General features: G+C 38.5%; 1 protein-coding gene across 3 annotated transcripts in view; it reads right to left on the bottom strand.

The window, feature by feature from the left end:
- Positions 1-5,460: 5,460 nt before the first annotated feature.
- LOC123560704 (signal transducer and activator of transcription 5B-like) overlaps positions 5,461-18,927 on the bottom strand; it is a 58,128-nt gene continuing 44,661 nt past the window's right edge. Inside the window, exons 21-22 of one of the 3 annotated variants that reach the window (XR_008372804.1) lie at positions 8,060-8,237; positions 5,461-7,737 (exon numbers count right to left, since the gene is read on the bottom strand). Coding sequence is in view for 2 of the 3 variants with exons in the window: in XM_053553157.1 (XP_053409132.1) it covers positions 7,635-7,737; positions 8,148-8,237 (193 nt within the window). In the remaining variant the exon portion in view is untranslated. The remainder of the gene's footprint in view (positions 7,738-8,059; positions 8,238-18,927) is intronic. The other 2 variants (XM_053553157.1, XM_053553158.1) reach the window with 2 other exon arrangements.

The following is an 18,927-nucleotide window of genomic DNA, read 5'->3' as shown; positions in this document are numbered from 1 at the left end:
GGAAGGACCTAAGTGTCTGGGGTTACAATTTCTCCATGACCCTTGCTGTTTATCAATTGGGGATTTCACAGCTCTGATACTTTTTACAGCATTTAAACATCCATAGTGTTTTACAGCACTGTTGTACTACTTACCCGGGCAGTGTTCACGGTTTTTGTAGTGTGACACGGGACTGTGAGTTTTCCCCTCACTGAGAAATGTTCACGCACTGTGATTTTCCCCTCACTGGAGTGGTTTACGCACTGTGAGTAATGCCAGTAGTATTTTTCACATAACTGTGAGTACTGCTCACCCAAAGTAAATTCCCCGGTTTCCTTAATTTTTGCTCACTGAGTAGTGTTCAAAGCAGGTGATATGCTTACTGATAGTGTTCACGGTACCCCTGAGTATTGCTCACTGGTAATTTTTTCACTCACCGGACTACTGCTCAAAGAGAATATTCCCCGGGACCGGATACTTTCTCACTGAGTGGTGTTAACGTCACCGTGAGTACTGCTTACTGAGTAGTGTTCACATTACTGTGAGTACTGCTCACTGAGTAGTGTTCATGACACCGTGAGTCTGAGCACTGAGTAGGGGTTTTACATTAAACCCTGATACTGCTTAAATGAGTAAAATTTCACGTCACTGTGAGACTACTCACTAAGTAGTGTCCACGGAACCGTGATACTGCCCCACTGAGTTTGTGGGTTTACATTTCCGTGAGTACCCCTCACGATTTGTGTTCACGTCACTGTGAGTCACTGTGGTACTGCTCCGAGTAGTTTCACGATAAAAGCTCATTTCAATGTGAAACTGCTCATTGAGTAAATGTTTCCCCGAGTAAGCTCAGGGCCCCTTTTGAAACTGGGTCACTGAGTTTGTGTTCATATAACCGTGATTTTTGTTTACTGAGTGTGTTCAAAGGGACCGTGAGTACTGCTCACTGAGTATTTTTCCCTATTACCTTTTATAGATTTAAGGACTGTGAGTACTGTAAAACTGAAAGGTTCAAAGGCACTGGATACTGCACACTGAGAAAAGGTTTATGGCACTGTGAAAAACTGCTTCCGAGTAGGAAATTTGCGGGACTATTAGTACTGCTCCCCCAAGAATGAACTTGAAAGGGCATGGTTTTTTTCAAAATTAAATTTTGGGAAAACCCCAAAATTGTCCTGAAAATTTCCCCAAAAGCTAAAAAAAATTTATACTTTTTTTCTACCCGAAAAATTTGAGCTTTGGGGATTATTTGACCTTTGGGCCGAAATTTTGCAAAATAATTTTTTGGGGAATTTATGTAAAAAAAAATACTCATAAAATCTTATATCGTACTAAAATATTAAAAAGAAAAATAATTAAAAAATTTTTGTGAAAATGTAGACATGATGATATGTCTTAAAAAATTTTAAATCATCACCCTTTTTTGAGTAAAACCATTTTGGACGCCCTTTTTGGATTTTTTTCTAATCGCCACCATAAATGCCAAATTTTTGCCGACACCCGATAAACTTCAGACCCCTTTTCTAATATTTTGGATAAAACTTTCTTTGTAAAAAATTGGGCCGGGTTCAACTTTTGAATGTTAACTAAAGTACCTCGAAAAAGATGGTTAGGTTTTTGGGAACTGGGAAAAAGGGGGTTTAAAAAAAGGGGGTTAAAGGGAAAACACAACGGATGGAGTTAATTTTGGTATTGAGCACACTGTGCACAGATTAGCTATCACACACAGAATTAAATGTTCGCTTTTTTTTTACTGAACTATCATGTCCCCAAATCTTTGGGATAAGTAAAAACCAAAAAGAAATAAACATATAAACCCATTTTTTTGCATTTTTCCCGTCTTTTTCCCCTTTACTCACCCACGATGCATAAAATACAATTATAAATGATTTGGGTTTGAAAACAACCGGGAAAAAATTATTTTCTAGTATGAAATTTTAGACGGGGTAAATTTTTTACAAAATTGACAACCGTTTTACCATAAGTTAAAAACGAAAAAATGACAAACACTATTTTTGCCTTTTCCGGGATTTTTCCGGGAATTTTTTTTCCGGGGCTTGTTGTGCCGTTTTATGTAAAAGATCGAATAAGAACACGCTTGATATATTCCCACCGTAAAATTGGGATTTTTCTAATGTGATTTTATTCGTTTGGTCAAATTTTTACAGTTTTTCAACCCAAAACGTATATTCCATTCATTGTGATTAAAAAATGGCCCTTTAAACTGCAAAATTTTACTTTTGTTTAAAATCATTCCCCGGAAAGGGGCCCCGGGCCCCACCCCATCCTGGACCCCCACCCCTTACGCAGGAGCCGGCCATGCAAATATATCAAGTTTACTCAGTGTTTATGAAATAGATAATCCCGTCATTGCATTTCCGCTTTACGAAAATTACAGCATAGACCTTCATGATGAAAAATGAATTGCTATAATGGATGTCCCCAACTGTTACACCGATACAAATGTTGGTGATGTTTTATACTCGATGTAATTAAAAAAATGTATACACAGGGGATTATCGATGTATGAGTTTTATACATACGTGCGCCGAATGAACACATACTGTCTCATAGGAAAGAAACAGGCAATAAATAAATAAATGAATTTAACAACCTATCTTATTATCATGATGTCACTGTTTGAAACGACGTGATGTTCAGCGGTATGACAAAATAAGTTCAAAGAAAAAAAATCAAAGGGTAATAGTGGTTGTGATGGTCGTAGTGGTAGTAATAGTGGTGGTAGTGGTAGAAGTGGTGCTAATGGTAAAGGTGGTGGTAGAAGTAGAAGTGGTGGTAGTGGTGATGGTAGTAGTGGTGGTGGTAATAGTGGTGGTGGTAGTGGTGGTAATAGAGATAAAAGTGGCGGTTGTAGTGATAATAATGGTAGTAGTAGAAATTATAGCGGTGGTGGTAGTAGTACTAGTGTTTGTGGTGGTGGTTGTTGTAGTGGTGGTGGTAGTGTTTAGTTTATACATAATTTATTTTAGGTAGGTTGTGAAGCAAGTTCTACAACGTATAATAATCACTCTTGACACCTGATGGAATCAATCTCCACGTGGGTATGAGAGAAGAGAAGCCAGTTTCCCTTTTAATGCTGAGCGCAAACCGAGGGAGCTACTGGAACTATTTTTCACGTATTTGGTATAACGTGGCGGGGGATCGAACCCACGACCTCCCGCACTCGAAGCGGACGCTCTACCACTAGGCTATCGATTCGGTTTTCGTGGTAGTGGTTGTTGCGGTGGTAGTAGTAGTGGTGGGGGTTTTAGTAGTACTAATAGAAGTGGTAGTGGTAGTGATGGTGGTAATGATAGTTTGAAAAGATCTGGACAGCAGATGGCATTGATCGGGTGGCGATATCGAACAGCAATCAAGTATAGTTTTTCAATCTTTTTTCGATCAAGACAGTTTCTAAACAATGAAAAGTCGATTGCTACATGTGTTTTTCACGATGTCTTCACGAACGCTTGCCAACCGACCGCTGCTCAATGTTTTTAGATACATTGTATTAAAAATATCGGATTAAAAGTCTGAGCATTGCCGATCAAATTAGACCTATAAAAACAATATCCTGACCTCTTGGTAATCGAGCTAGATAAGTCAGCGACCATTTCCAAATTTTTGTCAATGTTAACTTGACCGCCACCCGACGGCCGCACGAACGCAGTCGATAACTTTCCGAACCCTCGGTCGATAATTGATCAAACATTTATACAAATTAAAGACATAAGACTAATCATCCCGACCACACTAGTCCAGTACCCGAACAATGTTTCGGAGCGATCGGGTCTATTCGATCGGCCGTGTGAATCTAGAAATTCGCAAAATCTGTGTGGCATAACTGAGATGTGTCGATAAAATTTGATTGTTTTAAAAATGTACATGACTGTATTTTTTTCTAGACTGATAAAAATGTGATGTACTCGTTGAAAATTTCGTTTTTCTTTGCCCATTTCTGCATGTGAGGTATTCGTTTTGGTGTGCCTATATAAACTAATGTCCAACGTATACATCACATTTTATGTACCATAAACGTTTCGTGCGCGTGCTATTTTTGATCGAATATATCACACGTGGGATATATTCGGTCGAATTTTTCACTCGCGTCACATATTCGTTCTGTGACATATACGACTGAACAGGGCTTGACTCTCGTGCTGTAAAAGACGTATTACGAACTACTTAAACGTAGAAGATTTATTTAGTGATTTACATTTGATTTCATAAAACAGAATAAAAATCCTATAACCTTGACAGTTCCTCTTTGTTCCTCACAGTATATTTCTCGATTCAAAAAACAACATTATTTTATCAAAATTCATAACGTTACGCTGCAACTGATAAAACAAATCAGATACTAAATATTGTTATTTGTCTTCGAAACGTCATGCCGTCTTTCCTGTTTACGGACGTTGGTTTCCAGCGTTTTATTTGAACACGCTGCTGTCAGAAATAGTTCTAAAAAGAAAGCCGTTCGGTTGATTTCATTTCTATTTTTATTTATTGAATATCATATGCAAGAAAAAGATTATATCGCTGATGGTAGATACAGATTGGATTATCCGGCTCTCGGGTAACTGTTAACGCGGTCACTCGGGAAGAGCCTCGTTACCACCTAAACAGTTACCATCGAGGCCGGATAATCCAATCTGCACCTACAACCAGTGAAAGAATCTTATAGTAGTATATATTCTCATTTGAAATATCCATGCACATTTCCGTTAAAACACGAAAATCTGACGCCATGTCGACGCATTATTTGGCGCAATACATGCAGGCGCCGATAAAGAATGTTTTCGCATTGGATCTACTACCTTAGATGAAAGACTTTTTAGAATCGAAATGATACAGAACGGCGTTACAAATTAAATTCGCACATACTGTATCGACTATTATGCGCCTGGAATAACTCATTAGACGTCTACGCACTCCAAAGTCATTCCGCGGGACGTCTTACTTCCCGTAATTTATTAAAGGACGTTGACGCGTTGACGTCACGCCAACCTATTATAACTGGCGCCATAAATGCTCCGTTAAGTAATTTCCTGTTTTATCTACATGCTTACATAAAAAACATATTAGAATCGAAATTGCATATAGTAGAACCGTGTTTTAACACATCTCAACAATATGAATCGTTTATAAACCGCGTGTATACACCACTGTGAAATTATTCCGCAGATGTATAACCTCTTCGTAATGTTGAGATATCTTAAAACATTGTTCTTTTATAGATTATATCTTATGTGACACTAAAGGCAGCAAGCAGAAAATCAGTTTTAATCCACTTAAAGCCCTGCTCCACGGCTATTCAAATTCTATTGTGTGTATGCAACCCATGATCACAATAGGTAGCAGTTAACGGCCACGCGCCACACTTTATTTCATAGTTCATAGTCAGGATTTTCATGCTTTTTCAGTGACACTTTAAAGTTGAAAGGTAGGACTGGAGCAGGTCTTTAAAGAGACACCACAAAATAAATGTATTCTTTTGTATTTCCATGATGGTAATTAAACATGATTTGTATGTAAAATATGAGATTTTCAAGAATTTAGTTTCAAACTGACAGTGACATATATTAGGCCAAGACAATTTGTTTAATGTCTTATCATTTTATTGAATTAATGTAGCAATATGTACATAAATCAGTGTATTTAGTTAAATTTTAATCAAATTTTTTTCCAGTGTAAGACAGTTATTCATATATATTCTTAAAACTATGCTGAAAAAAGATCGACTGAAAAAGTTTGAAGATAAAGTAGTGAAAACACATTTATTCATGAAGAGAGCCTAAAATGTCCACCATAAAACTTGTAGTATAGCTGTATATTACCTGTATTATAAAAATGATTGTCATGAAGTTTTTGTGGGTGAAAAATGTTGGTCACTAGGTCGTGGTGAGTCTTTAAATAGCTCAGCATTCTACATTTTTCGTCTAATTGGTAGGTATTAATAAACTTTGATAATGTGGCAGTTGACCTCAATACAATCGACACTGTTTATTTTCCAATACAGGTAAATCCAACATTTGCTTTATCTTTGAACACCCCTGGACTTATTGGACTCAACTGCCACATTATCAAAGTTTATTAGTAATCATCTGTAACAGCCTTACAAATAAGTTGTTTACTAGGCGGTTCAAATGTTACTTTGAAGGTCTCATACTGTGGCGGAGATCCTTAAAAGATCGAGTAAGATCTACGCAAGGATGAATTATATTTTCAAAGTTCGGTGAAGATTCAGCCAAAAGGTCAAAAGAAGAAATAAATTTGTTACAATTTTCCATACTTAGTGGAGCTGAGGCATATCTATTTCGTCATTTTTGGCTAATTAAAGGGCCTTAGCTTTAGTCTGGTCCGAACCACAGGCCCCATCTAACGCATCCTTATGGTATAGCATTTATATAGTAAGAAAAAAAGAAAGGTAGGACACTTCCGAATTCCCATATTCTCTTGTTCATTATTATATGATCGATTTTAATAGAATAAAATTTAAACGTTAGTTGGAAATATTAATTTTAACAAATTTACCACAAAAAATGTTCAAATAAATCCTATTATAGCTATAAAATCGATGTTTTACATTTTGAATCGAGTCCAACATTTGCTTTGCTCCGATGTTTCCGGATCTACGGTGCGAATATCCTCTGCGATTTCATTGGTTAATAGGTATAGTTTGACAGATACCGGGAAAATCGATATACCTCGGCTATATACTTTCATCATCATTATAGTGGACGCAACTTGACCCCGATGGTTGACCTTTGTATTATAATACATAATGAGGCACAACCTATTATTGAAAAGGAGTGTACGTAAAACGCTTCATCTCATTGCATTCATTAATTTAAACACACGGCTAACCTAAGCACACCATATTTCTACAATGAAATAATCGATATGAATAATCAGTCTAAGGCCAACCATCGCGGACAAGTTGCGACTACTATACTTCAATAGAACTGAATGAAAAAATAGCGACAAACAATAATAAACAAAAATGTCAATTCAGTTAGAACAACTAAGGAGCGCTGCTAAGCGTGACCACAACATTATTATATCGGGCCAAGCCGGTACAGAATATAAATTTTTCGATTTATTTTCACGAAATTTTATACCTTCGATACCGAAGGTTTATTTTTGACCACCGCAATAAGGACTACAAATTCACTCCGTTGCAAACCGGATGTATACAAGCAGGGAAGATGTAGAAATCTGAAGTTCGTGGAAAATCGCTGATTTCTTTAAAAATACTGTAGTGATAAAGGTTAAACTTATGCCGCAGGTTTATTACAATAATATCAATTAATTAAGTGTATCGTTTGAACCGTACGTTCTATATTAGCTTCAAATCAGATTTGGTGTTTCGGAAGTGTCCTACCTTTTCTTTTCTTACTATATAATGCTATACCATAAGGATACCGTTAGATGGGGCCAATGGTCCGAACAGGCTGTTTCCAGAAAAAGTTTAGATTGGTTAAAAAAAATACCTAAACGCTATATATGGATACTGTGCACATTTGCAATTTCAACATAAAGACAATTTTTAGCGATATTTTTCTGAATTAGTAGATTATCCATCTTGTTTGTACTTTGTGTTCAGTCAAAGTTTACAGATTTCAAATGCGCCCGTTGTTCATGCATTCATAGCGTCATTGTAAAATTTCATTGAAGTCGATCGTGTCCAAGTCGATTTCTGTAGTTGGCATCCCGGAAAAATCCAGATCTGCCAAATCCATTAGACAGTCCATCGCCCTGAAAGTATATGTGAAATGTAATTATGCACGTAAGAAATTATATTCAGGTTTGTTCGGGAAATATATCAATCACACTTGCTCTGATATACTTTTTAAAAAAGCTAACTTAAAATTCTAACTAGAAATGTGTCACAGACACGGATGCCCCCGCAACATTGTCTATCCATGCTTACCATTTGTGTGAAATAATTCTGAAATTGGATCATGCCTGTCAAAGTTATAGCCCGGACACACACAGACAGGGGCCCCCATTTTATGGCGGAGGCATAAAAAACTTTATTACTTAAATTATTCCATGCGTTACAAAAATGTTCACGGACTGTATTGGAAATACGAGTTGCGAGTTGCCGTCCACGCCCTCTAGCCCTGGGCTGAGCAGAACTCTATAGCCACACATGTTTTAAGTACCAGAATCTAACGTCAAGACATTCGCAGATGTATTCACACGGCATTGTACATGGTGCACAGAGTGATCCCCAGTTAGAATAATGGCTTTGCCTAAACGAGAAAACAATGAGCAGAATTAAACAAACTTGAATTTTGATAGGGGATCTGAGATTATGGAGCCTGCATATCATAAAAACTGCCAAATATACAAATTTCAAACTTTTGTTAAGTAATTAAAGCGCATAATCAACAATTGAAAATTATGAAGTCTTAAAATACGTAAAACTGCTTTTTTGTAAAATACATATCTGAAACAACGTTAACCTGCTTACTTGAATACCCAAGAAACCTTAGATATCATACTCTGAAAATATGATCTGATAACTTTGATTTAATTCACCTTGACATTTATACTACGGAAGCATGCCCTTTAATGTCGAATACTTGTACAATTTAGTTATCCTGTCAAAATATAACAATTCTACTTTACATCAAGGACAGTTATTCTAGTATTAGGGCACTTACTCAAATACTCCAATATTATTTAAAACTCCTTACAAACTACCCAATTAGTCTTGAGATCTGATAGGTTGGTTATATTTTGTGACAGGTGGTTAAAATGTGGTCTAACATGTGTAAACAATGAGAAAAAAAACCCCACTGAGTAAAGAGCCATAGTAATGGTGTTGTCAGTTATAGAAATTGTCAACGTCATCATACACATGTACATCCTGTGTGGTACTTTGACATCATAATTGACGTCAAAATGCGCTCTTACCGGTCCGCATGTCAACTGTTGTTTATCGCAGAATATACAGGGCTTAAATTTTTTCTTTGTTTAAGATTCACTCAAATCGAGCCATGTTAGAATAACACTTTGCACAAAAGCGAGTTCAACATAGTCACGTACAAACAGAATTGGTTCAACCAGTTATCGAACTTGTCTAAGTTCTAGTCCTATTCCGCAAAAGAATGATGAAGATTCTCAACAAATGAGGTCTACAGTGTGTTATCTCTCGAACTTATCACAGACAGTGGCAAACGAAGGGCAAAAACAATAGATTATACTTAACCAGTTCCTGGTTATCTGAAGTAAATATTCCAGAAATTAATTAATTACTTTCAATTATAATTTTGAAATAAAATGGATTAATTATGAACGCTTAACTTACAGAACATCACTACGCCGCTATTTAAATCACATGTCTTTTAAAACGGTTATTCATTTTAAAAAGATATTTGAAAATTGTAAATATTTCAAAACTTTTTGAATTTTGAAAATCCATAAATGAGCGAAAAAGTTATTAAAAATTAAAAATCCCAATCCCATATGCAAACGATGTTGATGCGTGACGTCACGGCGTTCTCTCCTATAGAAACAGTGGGTTTCTATGAGAAAATCCTCTTTTGATGACATTTTCGTAAACAAAAAAATGTTACACTATTTTGGTTTTAATGAAAATTTTCAGTTGTAGATGCACCTTTTTTCAATCACATGGCTTAATATATATACACGTTGGTTTTGCTTTATTTTTCACAACTCGCAAAATATCAGTTGAAGTCCTTATATTGCTGCTGTCTGCTGCTGACTTACTAATGTCGAAATTAATTAAGGAAGACGGTAGCGCGGACTGTTTACCACTTAATATACGGGATATAATAGTTCCCGGCAACATTTTAGCCGCCCGTATAATAATTACCAGGCTTTAGTCTAGGTTTCCGGATAAATGGCTTTACGTCAGACCTATTTTATTATCCCCCGCCGAAGTCGGAGGGATATAGTTTTGGCGTTGTCCGTCAGTCCTTCCGTCCATCTTTCCGTCCGTCCGTCCGGAGCCATTTCTAGGAAGTGGTCGGGAATATTTCAATAAAACTTCAAATACTTGTTAATCATTATGCGGAAATGCGGCACGTCAAATTTCAGTCAGATTGCCCAAGTAACACCAGAGATAAATTATGGCCCTTGGAATTTTCTATTGTTAACTATATAGGTTCTATAAACATGGCAATTTGTGCATTATAACTTGTGGCATATTTGACCTAAAACTATGAAACTTAAATTAAATTTAGATCACCATATTAATGTGGTAGTGCACACACAATTTCGTCAGGATACCTTTAGTATCTATAGAGTTATTGCCCTTTAATTGTTTAAAAACTCACATATTTGTACATAACAAACTAAACAATTGGCCGAATTTTATAAAACGTTTTTCATTTTTTCCCCCATCAACATGTGAAGTTGTTTACCCACACCCGATCACCCACACTGCTGTGGTCACACCCCTTCCCCCCAAAAAATTGTACCCTTCCCCCACCCTCGCTCCTCCATCCAGTCACCACCTCCACCTCCGCCGATCATGCAACCATGCAGCGTCACTGCCCCCTCCCCACCCCCCACCAACACTTTTTTCTCCATTTTTTATTTTCCATCAATATTTATTATCAACATGTGAAGTTTTGTACCTCAAATCTTTCTTTACTGATATGTGATTTTCTTTTATTTGGGAGTTAATATAGCTGGCTACATGCGCGAGTTACAATTTATTTCATCATCAGATCTGCCCGATTTTCCTTTCATCAGTTATAACACGGGGGTGGGGGGGGGGGGGGCAGCGGGGTGACCAGGTGAGGGTACAATACTTCACATGTTGATTATAAATACTGATGAAAAATTAAAAATGAAAAAAAAGTGGGATGGGAGTGTGGGGATGCATGATCGGGGTGGTGGGCATGACTGGATGGAGGAGTGAGGTGGGGGAACGGTACAACTTTGCATGTTGATAAATATTCATGTAAGGTTTGAAAACAAAAATAAGAAAAGGAATGAAAAAAAATGTTTTAATTGGGGTATATTTCTTGAGAAATAGAACTTAAATTAACAAAAGACTTAAGAAAATACTGACTAGGAAAGAAAATCTGCACCTGAACATTCAACCTAACATTATATCAGCAACAGCTTAATTATATGAGCCGCGCCATGAGAAAACCAACATAGTGCGTTTGCGACCGGCATGGACTCAGACCAGCCTGCGCATCTGCGCAGCCTGGTCAGGATCCATGCTGTTCGCTAACGGTTTCTCTGATTGCAATAGGCTTTTAAAGCGCACAGCATGGACCCTGACCAGACTGCGCGGATGTGCAGGCTGGTCTGGATCCATGATGGTCGCAAAGCCACTATGTTGGTTTTCTCATGGCGCGGCTCAATTACGTATTACTCTGTATGTATTCAGGATAGTATACAATATTAAGACATGAAGTTTTTACAAGATAAAATTGTGCATGAGCCGATCAGACATCGAATTCAATCACTAAGAACAGAAACATTGTTCTTGCTTTTGACAAAATGGCATGCAGTTTTTATAACAAAATAGTTGCCATATTTTAAAAGTAACGAGGTACTCCATGAATTTTTATTTGTGAGTTCCAGTCATTTCTGCTGACTATATGTGAATTTACCTGCAAGTGCAAAAGATCATGCCTGAACTCGCTGATAATCTATGTATGCAAACCATATGCAAGCCTTTGATTTTAAGGACATCTTTAGCAGATTCCATATATCAATTGTGTAAATTCATACATTTAAAATATGTAAATTTAAAGATTTTTACAGACAACCTGTATATATATCACTTATGCTACACAGTGAACTTGCCATTGAAATAGTAAATTTAGTTATAAACAATATCAAAATTATCCCGCTCGCACCATGAAAAATATATCTTTCAAAGAGTTAAAATTGAAAAAAAAGAAAAGAAAAATTTCACTTGAAAATTTTCCGAAGAACTTTTAATGAAATTGGAATGGCCTTAGGTGTAACACACTGGATAACCGGCTGTCCTGACGCCCGCTGGACAAATGCCCCGCTGGAAATTTAACCCAGATGTAAATCGGTAGGTAAAGTTTTTCATTTATTTCTATAGAAACGAAGCCAATTCTTGCTGTCGTGGAGACATTAAATGAAGACAAAAGTGTTGTCCGTTTTACGTTGACTGTTTACTTCATAGACCGGAAGAACAACAAGTGACGTCCAGGACGTCATAACATACAACAAAAGAGCGCGTTACGTAGACGTGACGCCAAGAATGGCGCGTCGTTAAATATACATGTTACTTAACGTGACACTCCGGGGGCCACGATGCTGATTTTTAAACATAAAACATGTTATTTAGAGTATTTACAAACAAACATATAAAACATAGTAAATCACTTTCTCTGAGAAATAACAGTCTTTGCTTATTCCAGAATATGTTATATCACTTAGAACTGCGGATAATGGTTAACCTAGAAAGTCAGTAAACTTCTGCATAATCACATATTTTGAACAAGTGTTACTGTCACTTTAACTTAAAACACGATCTCATATCACATTACGCGTATTACAGTTTGTCTGATCTCTTAGATATTCATTATTACAATCACTAAGTAAGTTCTGTGTAATAGTCACTGGGTAAGGTAACTGTTCTATAAGGAAGCACGCACATCTGGTTACTTCAGCTCGAGTGGATACAGTTTTGATATGGTCGGGTAGTTACACCCTCGTCTTGATCTAACACGGGCTGCTCGAATAAGTCCATCATTTCCAACGATAACGTCTTCAATCACGCCAAGGGACCAGCGATTTCTTGGTAAGCTGGTGTCATGTATCTGCACGACGTCCCCAAATCGTAACAGCATCTCCATGGTTACCTGATTTCTGTGAAACTCTCGCAAAGATGTGAGGTATCGTGCTTCCATCTCGACCAAAGTGTTCAAGTGTTGCAGACTTAAATCTATAAAGTTTGTCTGCAGAATCATGGGATAGGTCGTCTGCTGGGGACTCCGTGTCGTCTGGATAAACAGGGAGGTAACTCTTCTTCCATACAGTAGATGGGAAGGGGTAAGGGGTTCCTCATCCAAGGGGTCTGCAGATGTGTGTGTGAGTGGGCGGTCGTTTACGATACATTCTACTTCTGCTGTAATTGTTTGAAGAACTTCCATGCTAACCAATGACTTTCCAAGTACTTTTCTGATACAGGTCTTTGTTATACCAATAAGCCTCTCCACCACCCTCCGTACCATGGCGCGTGCTGGGGAATAAATGACCATGTTATACCATGTGTTCCAAGGACCTTTTCCTTTCAGGATTTTGGCGGTGGCGATGTACGTCAGGGCGTTGTCCGACATAATGACCTTGGGTATTGCTTTTCTGCTGAAGAAACGTCGTAGAGCTAAAATAAATGATTCACAGTCATGTTCGGTACTATTTCTAGATGGACAGCTCGCGTATTGGCACATGTGAAAAGGCAAATGTATGCTTTCTGTAGTTCTCCTCTCGATGCCTTTACTGTTAAAGCTCCGGTAAAGTCTATGCCGGTTACTGTGAATGGTGGCGCAACCTTCAATCTGTTGCTAGGTAACGGTGGGGGGTCAGGTACTCGATATGCTCTTCCTGTGACCTTACGACACGTAACACACGAGCGGACTATTTTCTGAACACGCTGGCGAATGCTAGGAATCCAAAATATTTGGCGAAGATAGGTGACTGTGCTCTCAGTACCGGAATGCATATGTGTAACGTGTGCGTCCAAAATAATAAGCTTTGTAAGGTTGTCTTTGGAAGGAAGTAGGTAGGGAAATCTCGTGCTGTGTAATAACGGTGCGTTAGATAATCTGCCGCCACAACGATTAATTTGTCGTCATCAAGAAACAAATCAAGCTGTCTCACTAGGTTGGGTCTTTTCAACTGGATGTTTCTATTCTGGTAGATGTACTCTATCACGTCCGGAAATGACGGGACTGTACGTACTTTATCAGATGCTTGGCTGCTGCGTTGATCTCGTGCGACTCTAGAGGTCCGTAGACCTTCTCAATATTTCTGCAGTTGTTCACAAATCTTAGAACATATGCTGTAACACGTATCAGCTTACGGTAGTGTCGAATCTATTGATGTCTATAACATCTAAAATGCCGGATCGGGTGTAATTTCTCGCGATGTAGTCATACAGGCGGAATAGTTGGTATCTTCGTGTTCACTGTTGGTGTGCGTACTCAGCATTAATTCATATCCGGGAAATGTTGTCTCGTCGTTCAGCCAGCTAGGACCATGCATCCATAATATGTTGTCGTGAAATTTCTCATAGGTAAGTCCTCTCGACAGAAGGTCTGCTGGGGTTTGAATCGGTTGGGCAATAGTGCCACATGAAGCCGTCTGTCAACTCATGTATTTCTGTTACACGTCTGGCTATGAATTGTGGCTGTGGTTTGGTTGTAGAAATCCACTTCAGCACGATCTGGCTGTCGCTCCATAAGTATACTTTATCACAATGTATGGTGGATGTTATGTGTTGACTAAGTTTAGCGCCTATAAGTGCTGCACACAGTTCAAGTTTCGGCACGGTAAGTTGTTTAATGGAGTTACTTTGTTCTTCGCCATCACGAGAGTACTGTGACAACCGGACACAAGTATGCCATGAGCCATAAGCTTTGTGCTGGCATCGCAGAAGACGTGAAGAGTTACTTCCCTTGGTGTTGTGCCTTGGAAGTATCGTCTGCTAAACTTGGTTTCGGTAGCTTTCGCGGTATCTTCTCTGATCTTACCCCACTCTGTAATGATGTCATCTGGCAACGGTTCGTCCCACTCAAATTTACGTTTCACAGCGACTGTATCAACATCTTGCCTGTCACGGTGATCGGGCTAAGTAATCCAAGTGGATCATAAAATGGAGGAAGATCTTGAAGGATCACACGTTTCGTCAGAACACAGATATTCGACGCTGCCTTCAGTCTTTGTGGAAATGATAGTTCGTCTGTTGAAGAATCCCAGCGCATGCCCAGTACCTTTGTATTTCTGTCCTTATCGCTCACAACCATCGATTTGATTTTCTCACGCAGAGCTGGGTTGTTTGAGCTCCATGATCTCAAATTAAAGGATGCTTTCTGGAACAGTTGTCTGCTGTTAGTGTAGAAATCTAGCAGTGTAGACTCGTCTGGTACGCTGGTAAGTATGTTATCGACGTATAATCCTTGTTGAATACGTTCTGTATCGTCGCATCTGTGTAAGGCAAGGTGTTTTTGTTTATTGTAGCGTTTAATATAAACGGCGAGCACGTAGCTCCAAAGAGCACTGACTTGAAGCGATATATCTGTAGTGGACTGTCTGGTTGTTCGGATCTGATAACAAAAGAACCTAGTGACGTCACGGTCGTCTGGATTGTAGACCGATGTTCAAAAACGCTTCTCGATATCTGTGGATACTGCAAATTCTTTGGGTATCGGAAGCGTAGTAATATAGCTGTTAGGTCGTTAAGGATGGGTGGGGTATTCATCAAGCACTCATTTAAGGTGGGGAATCTCGTTTTGACTTGCAGCTGCAGTCGTATACAATACGTATGGGTGTGGTCGCCGAGTCTTTCTTTACGGGATGGTGGGGAATATAATGAACTTTGGTATTCTCGCTTGATTTAACATCTGTAATCTTTTCTATGAAGCCTCTCTTCTCCTGTTCACTTAAAATCTCTCCATACTTCTGAAGTAGTTCTGGTTCTTTTCTAAGGCGGTTTACTACACTAACAGTTCTTCGTCGGCTTATCAGCTCATTACTTGGCAAAAATGGATGATTTTCTTTCCAGGGTAATTTTGCAATGTACTTTCCATTCTCATACGAAATGCCTGTGTTCTGGGTACTGTTTGGTATATCTTCATAGCCTTGGTGTACCGACTTCTGTTCTACTCCTAATGATTTCTACTTCCCAAAATCTCTCTAGATTGACTTCTTCCTGCACGTGCATAGTCATAACGTTCAACATAGACACGGGAAATTGGGATGGCTGTATCTGATTTTCGGTACTCAAAGGCCCGGACAAAAGATAGCCGATTCTCGATTGTATAGCTGTAGGCCCGTCTCCTCTAATGATAGTATCTTGCACTATGTCCCAGTAATGGTCACGCCCACTAATATCTCGATCTCGAAGTATCTTCTCTGACATGGGATGAGCAAGTTTGAGCCTTTCAGGTACGGAAGATGACCAACGTGTTTCTGGTACGTTTTAGCGGCACGGAAATTTCAGGTACTATCAGCACTTTGATTGGGATGTTAAATTCTGGAGTTTGTAAATAGACGGTGGCTGTATTAGGTGTCGTATGCGTCTCTCTGTGTCTCCAAATCCTGATAAGCATAGCGCTTCACTGCCGGTTGGCTGTAGCTGCAGTTTCTGTGCTAGACGTTCAGTGATAAACGAACTCTGGGAACCTTCATCAAACAGGATGTTCGCGGTTGTAGATGTGCAAGATGATGTAACCATGGAAACGGCTGTCTTCATAAAACGGGTCCTAGTGCGAAATTATGGGCTGAGTGAAGCACGATGACTGGTTTCCTTCGCGTCATGTGTTTTAGGGGGTTCATCTGTAGATTTTTTCTTGATTCTTCCTCACATATGCTAGTATGGTGTCGGCGCGAACATATCATGCAATTGAATTTAGATCTACACTCGCTAACCTTGTGACTGCGTAGACAGTTAAAACATAACTGCTTTTCTTTACAAATATTGAGTCTCTGTTCGCGATCTTTAATTTTCACACAGTTTGTACTTGAGTGCTCTCCCTTACAATATACACAGGTTGGTACTTGAACCTTTTAGGTTTCCCACTGTCTGGTTGGTCATGAATATTTTTTCTCTCCTCCCTTTCCGTTCCGATTTTCGTCAGAAGTTTTGCTTAATCAAATGATTTGCCGAAGTTTAATCATTCTTTCTTTCTGATATTATTTCTTTATTGGGATTAATATAGCTGGCTACATGCCGAGTAATTATTCATCATCAGATCTGCCCGATTTTCCTTTCATCAGTTATACACGGGTGGGGGGGGGGGGGAAGGGGTGACGGGAGTGAGTACAATACTTCACATGTGATTATAAATACTGATGAAAAATTAAAATGAAAAAAAATGGTTTGAGCTGTGAGGGATCAGAATCGGTTGGTGGCATGACTGGTAACGGTGTCAGGGAGGGGAACGGTACAAGTAACTTTGCATGTGTAATTGGTTGAAAACAATAGAAAAGGAATGAAAAATGTTAATTGGGGTATTTTCTTGAGAAATCAACTTAAATTAACAAAGATTAAAAATACTGACAGGAAAGAATCTGCCTGAACATTCAACATACATTATATCAGCAACGCTAATTATATGCAGCTCCGCCATGAGAAAACCAACATAGTGCGTTTGCGACCGCATGGACTCGACCAGCTGCGATCTGCGCGCGGGTCGAATCCAGCGTTCGCTAACGTTTCTCTGATGCAATAGGCCTTTTAAGCGCACAGCATGGCCTGACCAGACGCGCGGATGTGCAGCTGTCGGATCCATGATGGTCGCAAAGCACATGTTGGTTTTCTCATGGCTGGCCTCAATTTCGATTACTCTGATGTATCAGGATGTATACAATATAAAGACTGAAGTTTTTACAAGATAAATTGTGCTGAGCCGATCAGAAATCGAGAATTCATCACTAAAACAGAAACATGTTTAGCTTTTGAAAAATGGCACAGTTTTTATAACAAATAGTTGCCATATTAAAATAAGAGTACTCATATTTTTTTGTGAGTTCCAGTCATTTCTGCTGACTATTGTGAATTTACCTGCAAGTGCAAAAGATCATGCCTGACTCGTGATAATCTATGTATGCAACTATGCAAGCCTTTGATGTTAAGGACATCTTAGCAATTCCTATATCATTGGAAATCATACATTAAAATATTGTAAATTAAAGATTTTGTACAGACACCTGATTACCCTTTGCTACACGTGAACTTGCATTGAATAGTAATTTAGTTTAAACCAAATATCAAATTTTCCCGTCACGCACCAGAAAATATATTCAAGGATTAAAATTGAAAAAAATGAAAGAAAAATTTCCTTGAAATTTCGAAGAACTTTTATGAATTGGAATGCCTAGTGAACACACATGAGATAACCGGCGTCCTACCCCATGGAAAAAATGCCCGCTGGAAATTTAACCAGATGATAAAATCGGTGTAAAGTTTTTCATTTACTTGAAACGAGCAATCTTGCAAATCAACTTGACAGTTTTGTCAAGGAATAAACATAGTTTACATTTACAATTTCTGGGCCGAAAACGATCGTTATGTTTCTAGAAATTCGCTAACAATTCCTTCAGTTTGAAAAATCGAACAAAAATCCAGTTCCGCTCAAATTGTTTTGTTTAAGAACAACCTGTGAAAACTTTTTATCATCTGGTTTAACAGATGTGTCCTTTTGAAACACTTGTTTGAAGTTTCCGGGTTTTACATTCCTTCTGAAAAAATATATTAGCCGTTAAATAGGTATGGTCGAAAAAAAAAAATGACTGTCGAAAACGGCCGCTAGTGCTGCCGCTGAACTCGGATGTTAACATTTATAGACTATCCATTAACTTCGATGATTCTGAATACCTTTGTATGTAAAAAGTATTACTGGCAGTGATTTGACGAAAACTTAATCATTTTTAAAAATGGGACTTTCATATCAAGAGGCTTTATGACTATATTCCTTCACACCCGGGCTGAGATTTAACCTAGTACACGCGTTCTCGCCATTTTTCCGCCATGCGAAAGCCAACGATATAGTTGTTTTTTTTTTGTTTTTTTTTTTGTTGGGCTTGCAGTCACACCGATACAATTCAGTACATATTGCGACTTTTCCAGCTTTGGGTGGTGAAGGAAAACCAGTACAGGTGCCTCCGGGCTACTACAGAAAGTACTTTCACCTCGGGTTTTGCAAGTGCAAATGATTGCTTCTAGTCGTCAGTCCTTTGAATATCGTTTGAAAC

This window comes from Mercenaria mercenaria, chromosome 10, assembly GCF_021730395.1.
Source record: "Mercenaria mercenaria strain notata chromosome 10, MADL_Memer_1, whole genome shotgun sequence".
Lineage (NCBI taxonomy): Eukaryota > Metazoa > Mollusca > Bivalvia > Venerida > Veneridae > Mercenaria > Mercenaria mercenaria.
Note: the sequence above shows the minus strand (reverse complement) of the source record. Positions and strands in the feature narration are given on the sequence as shown.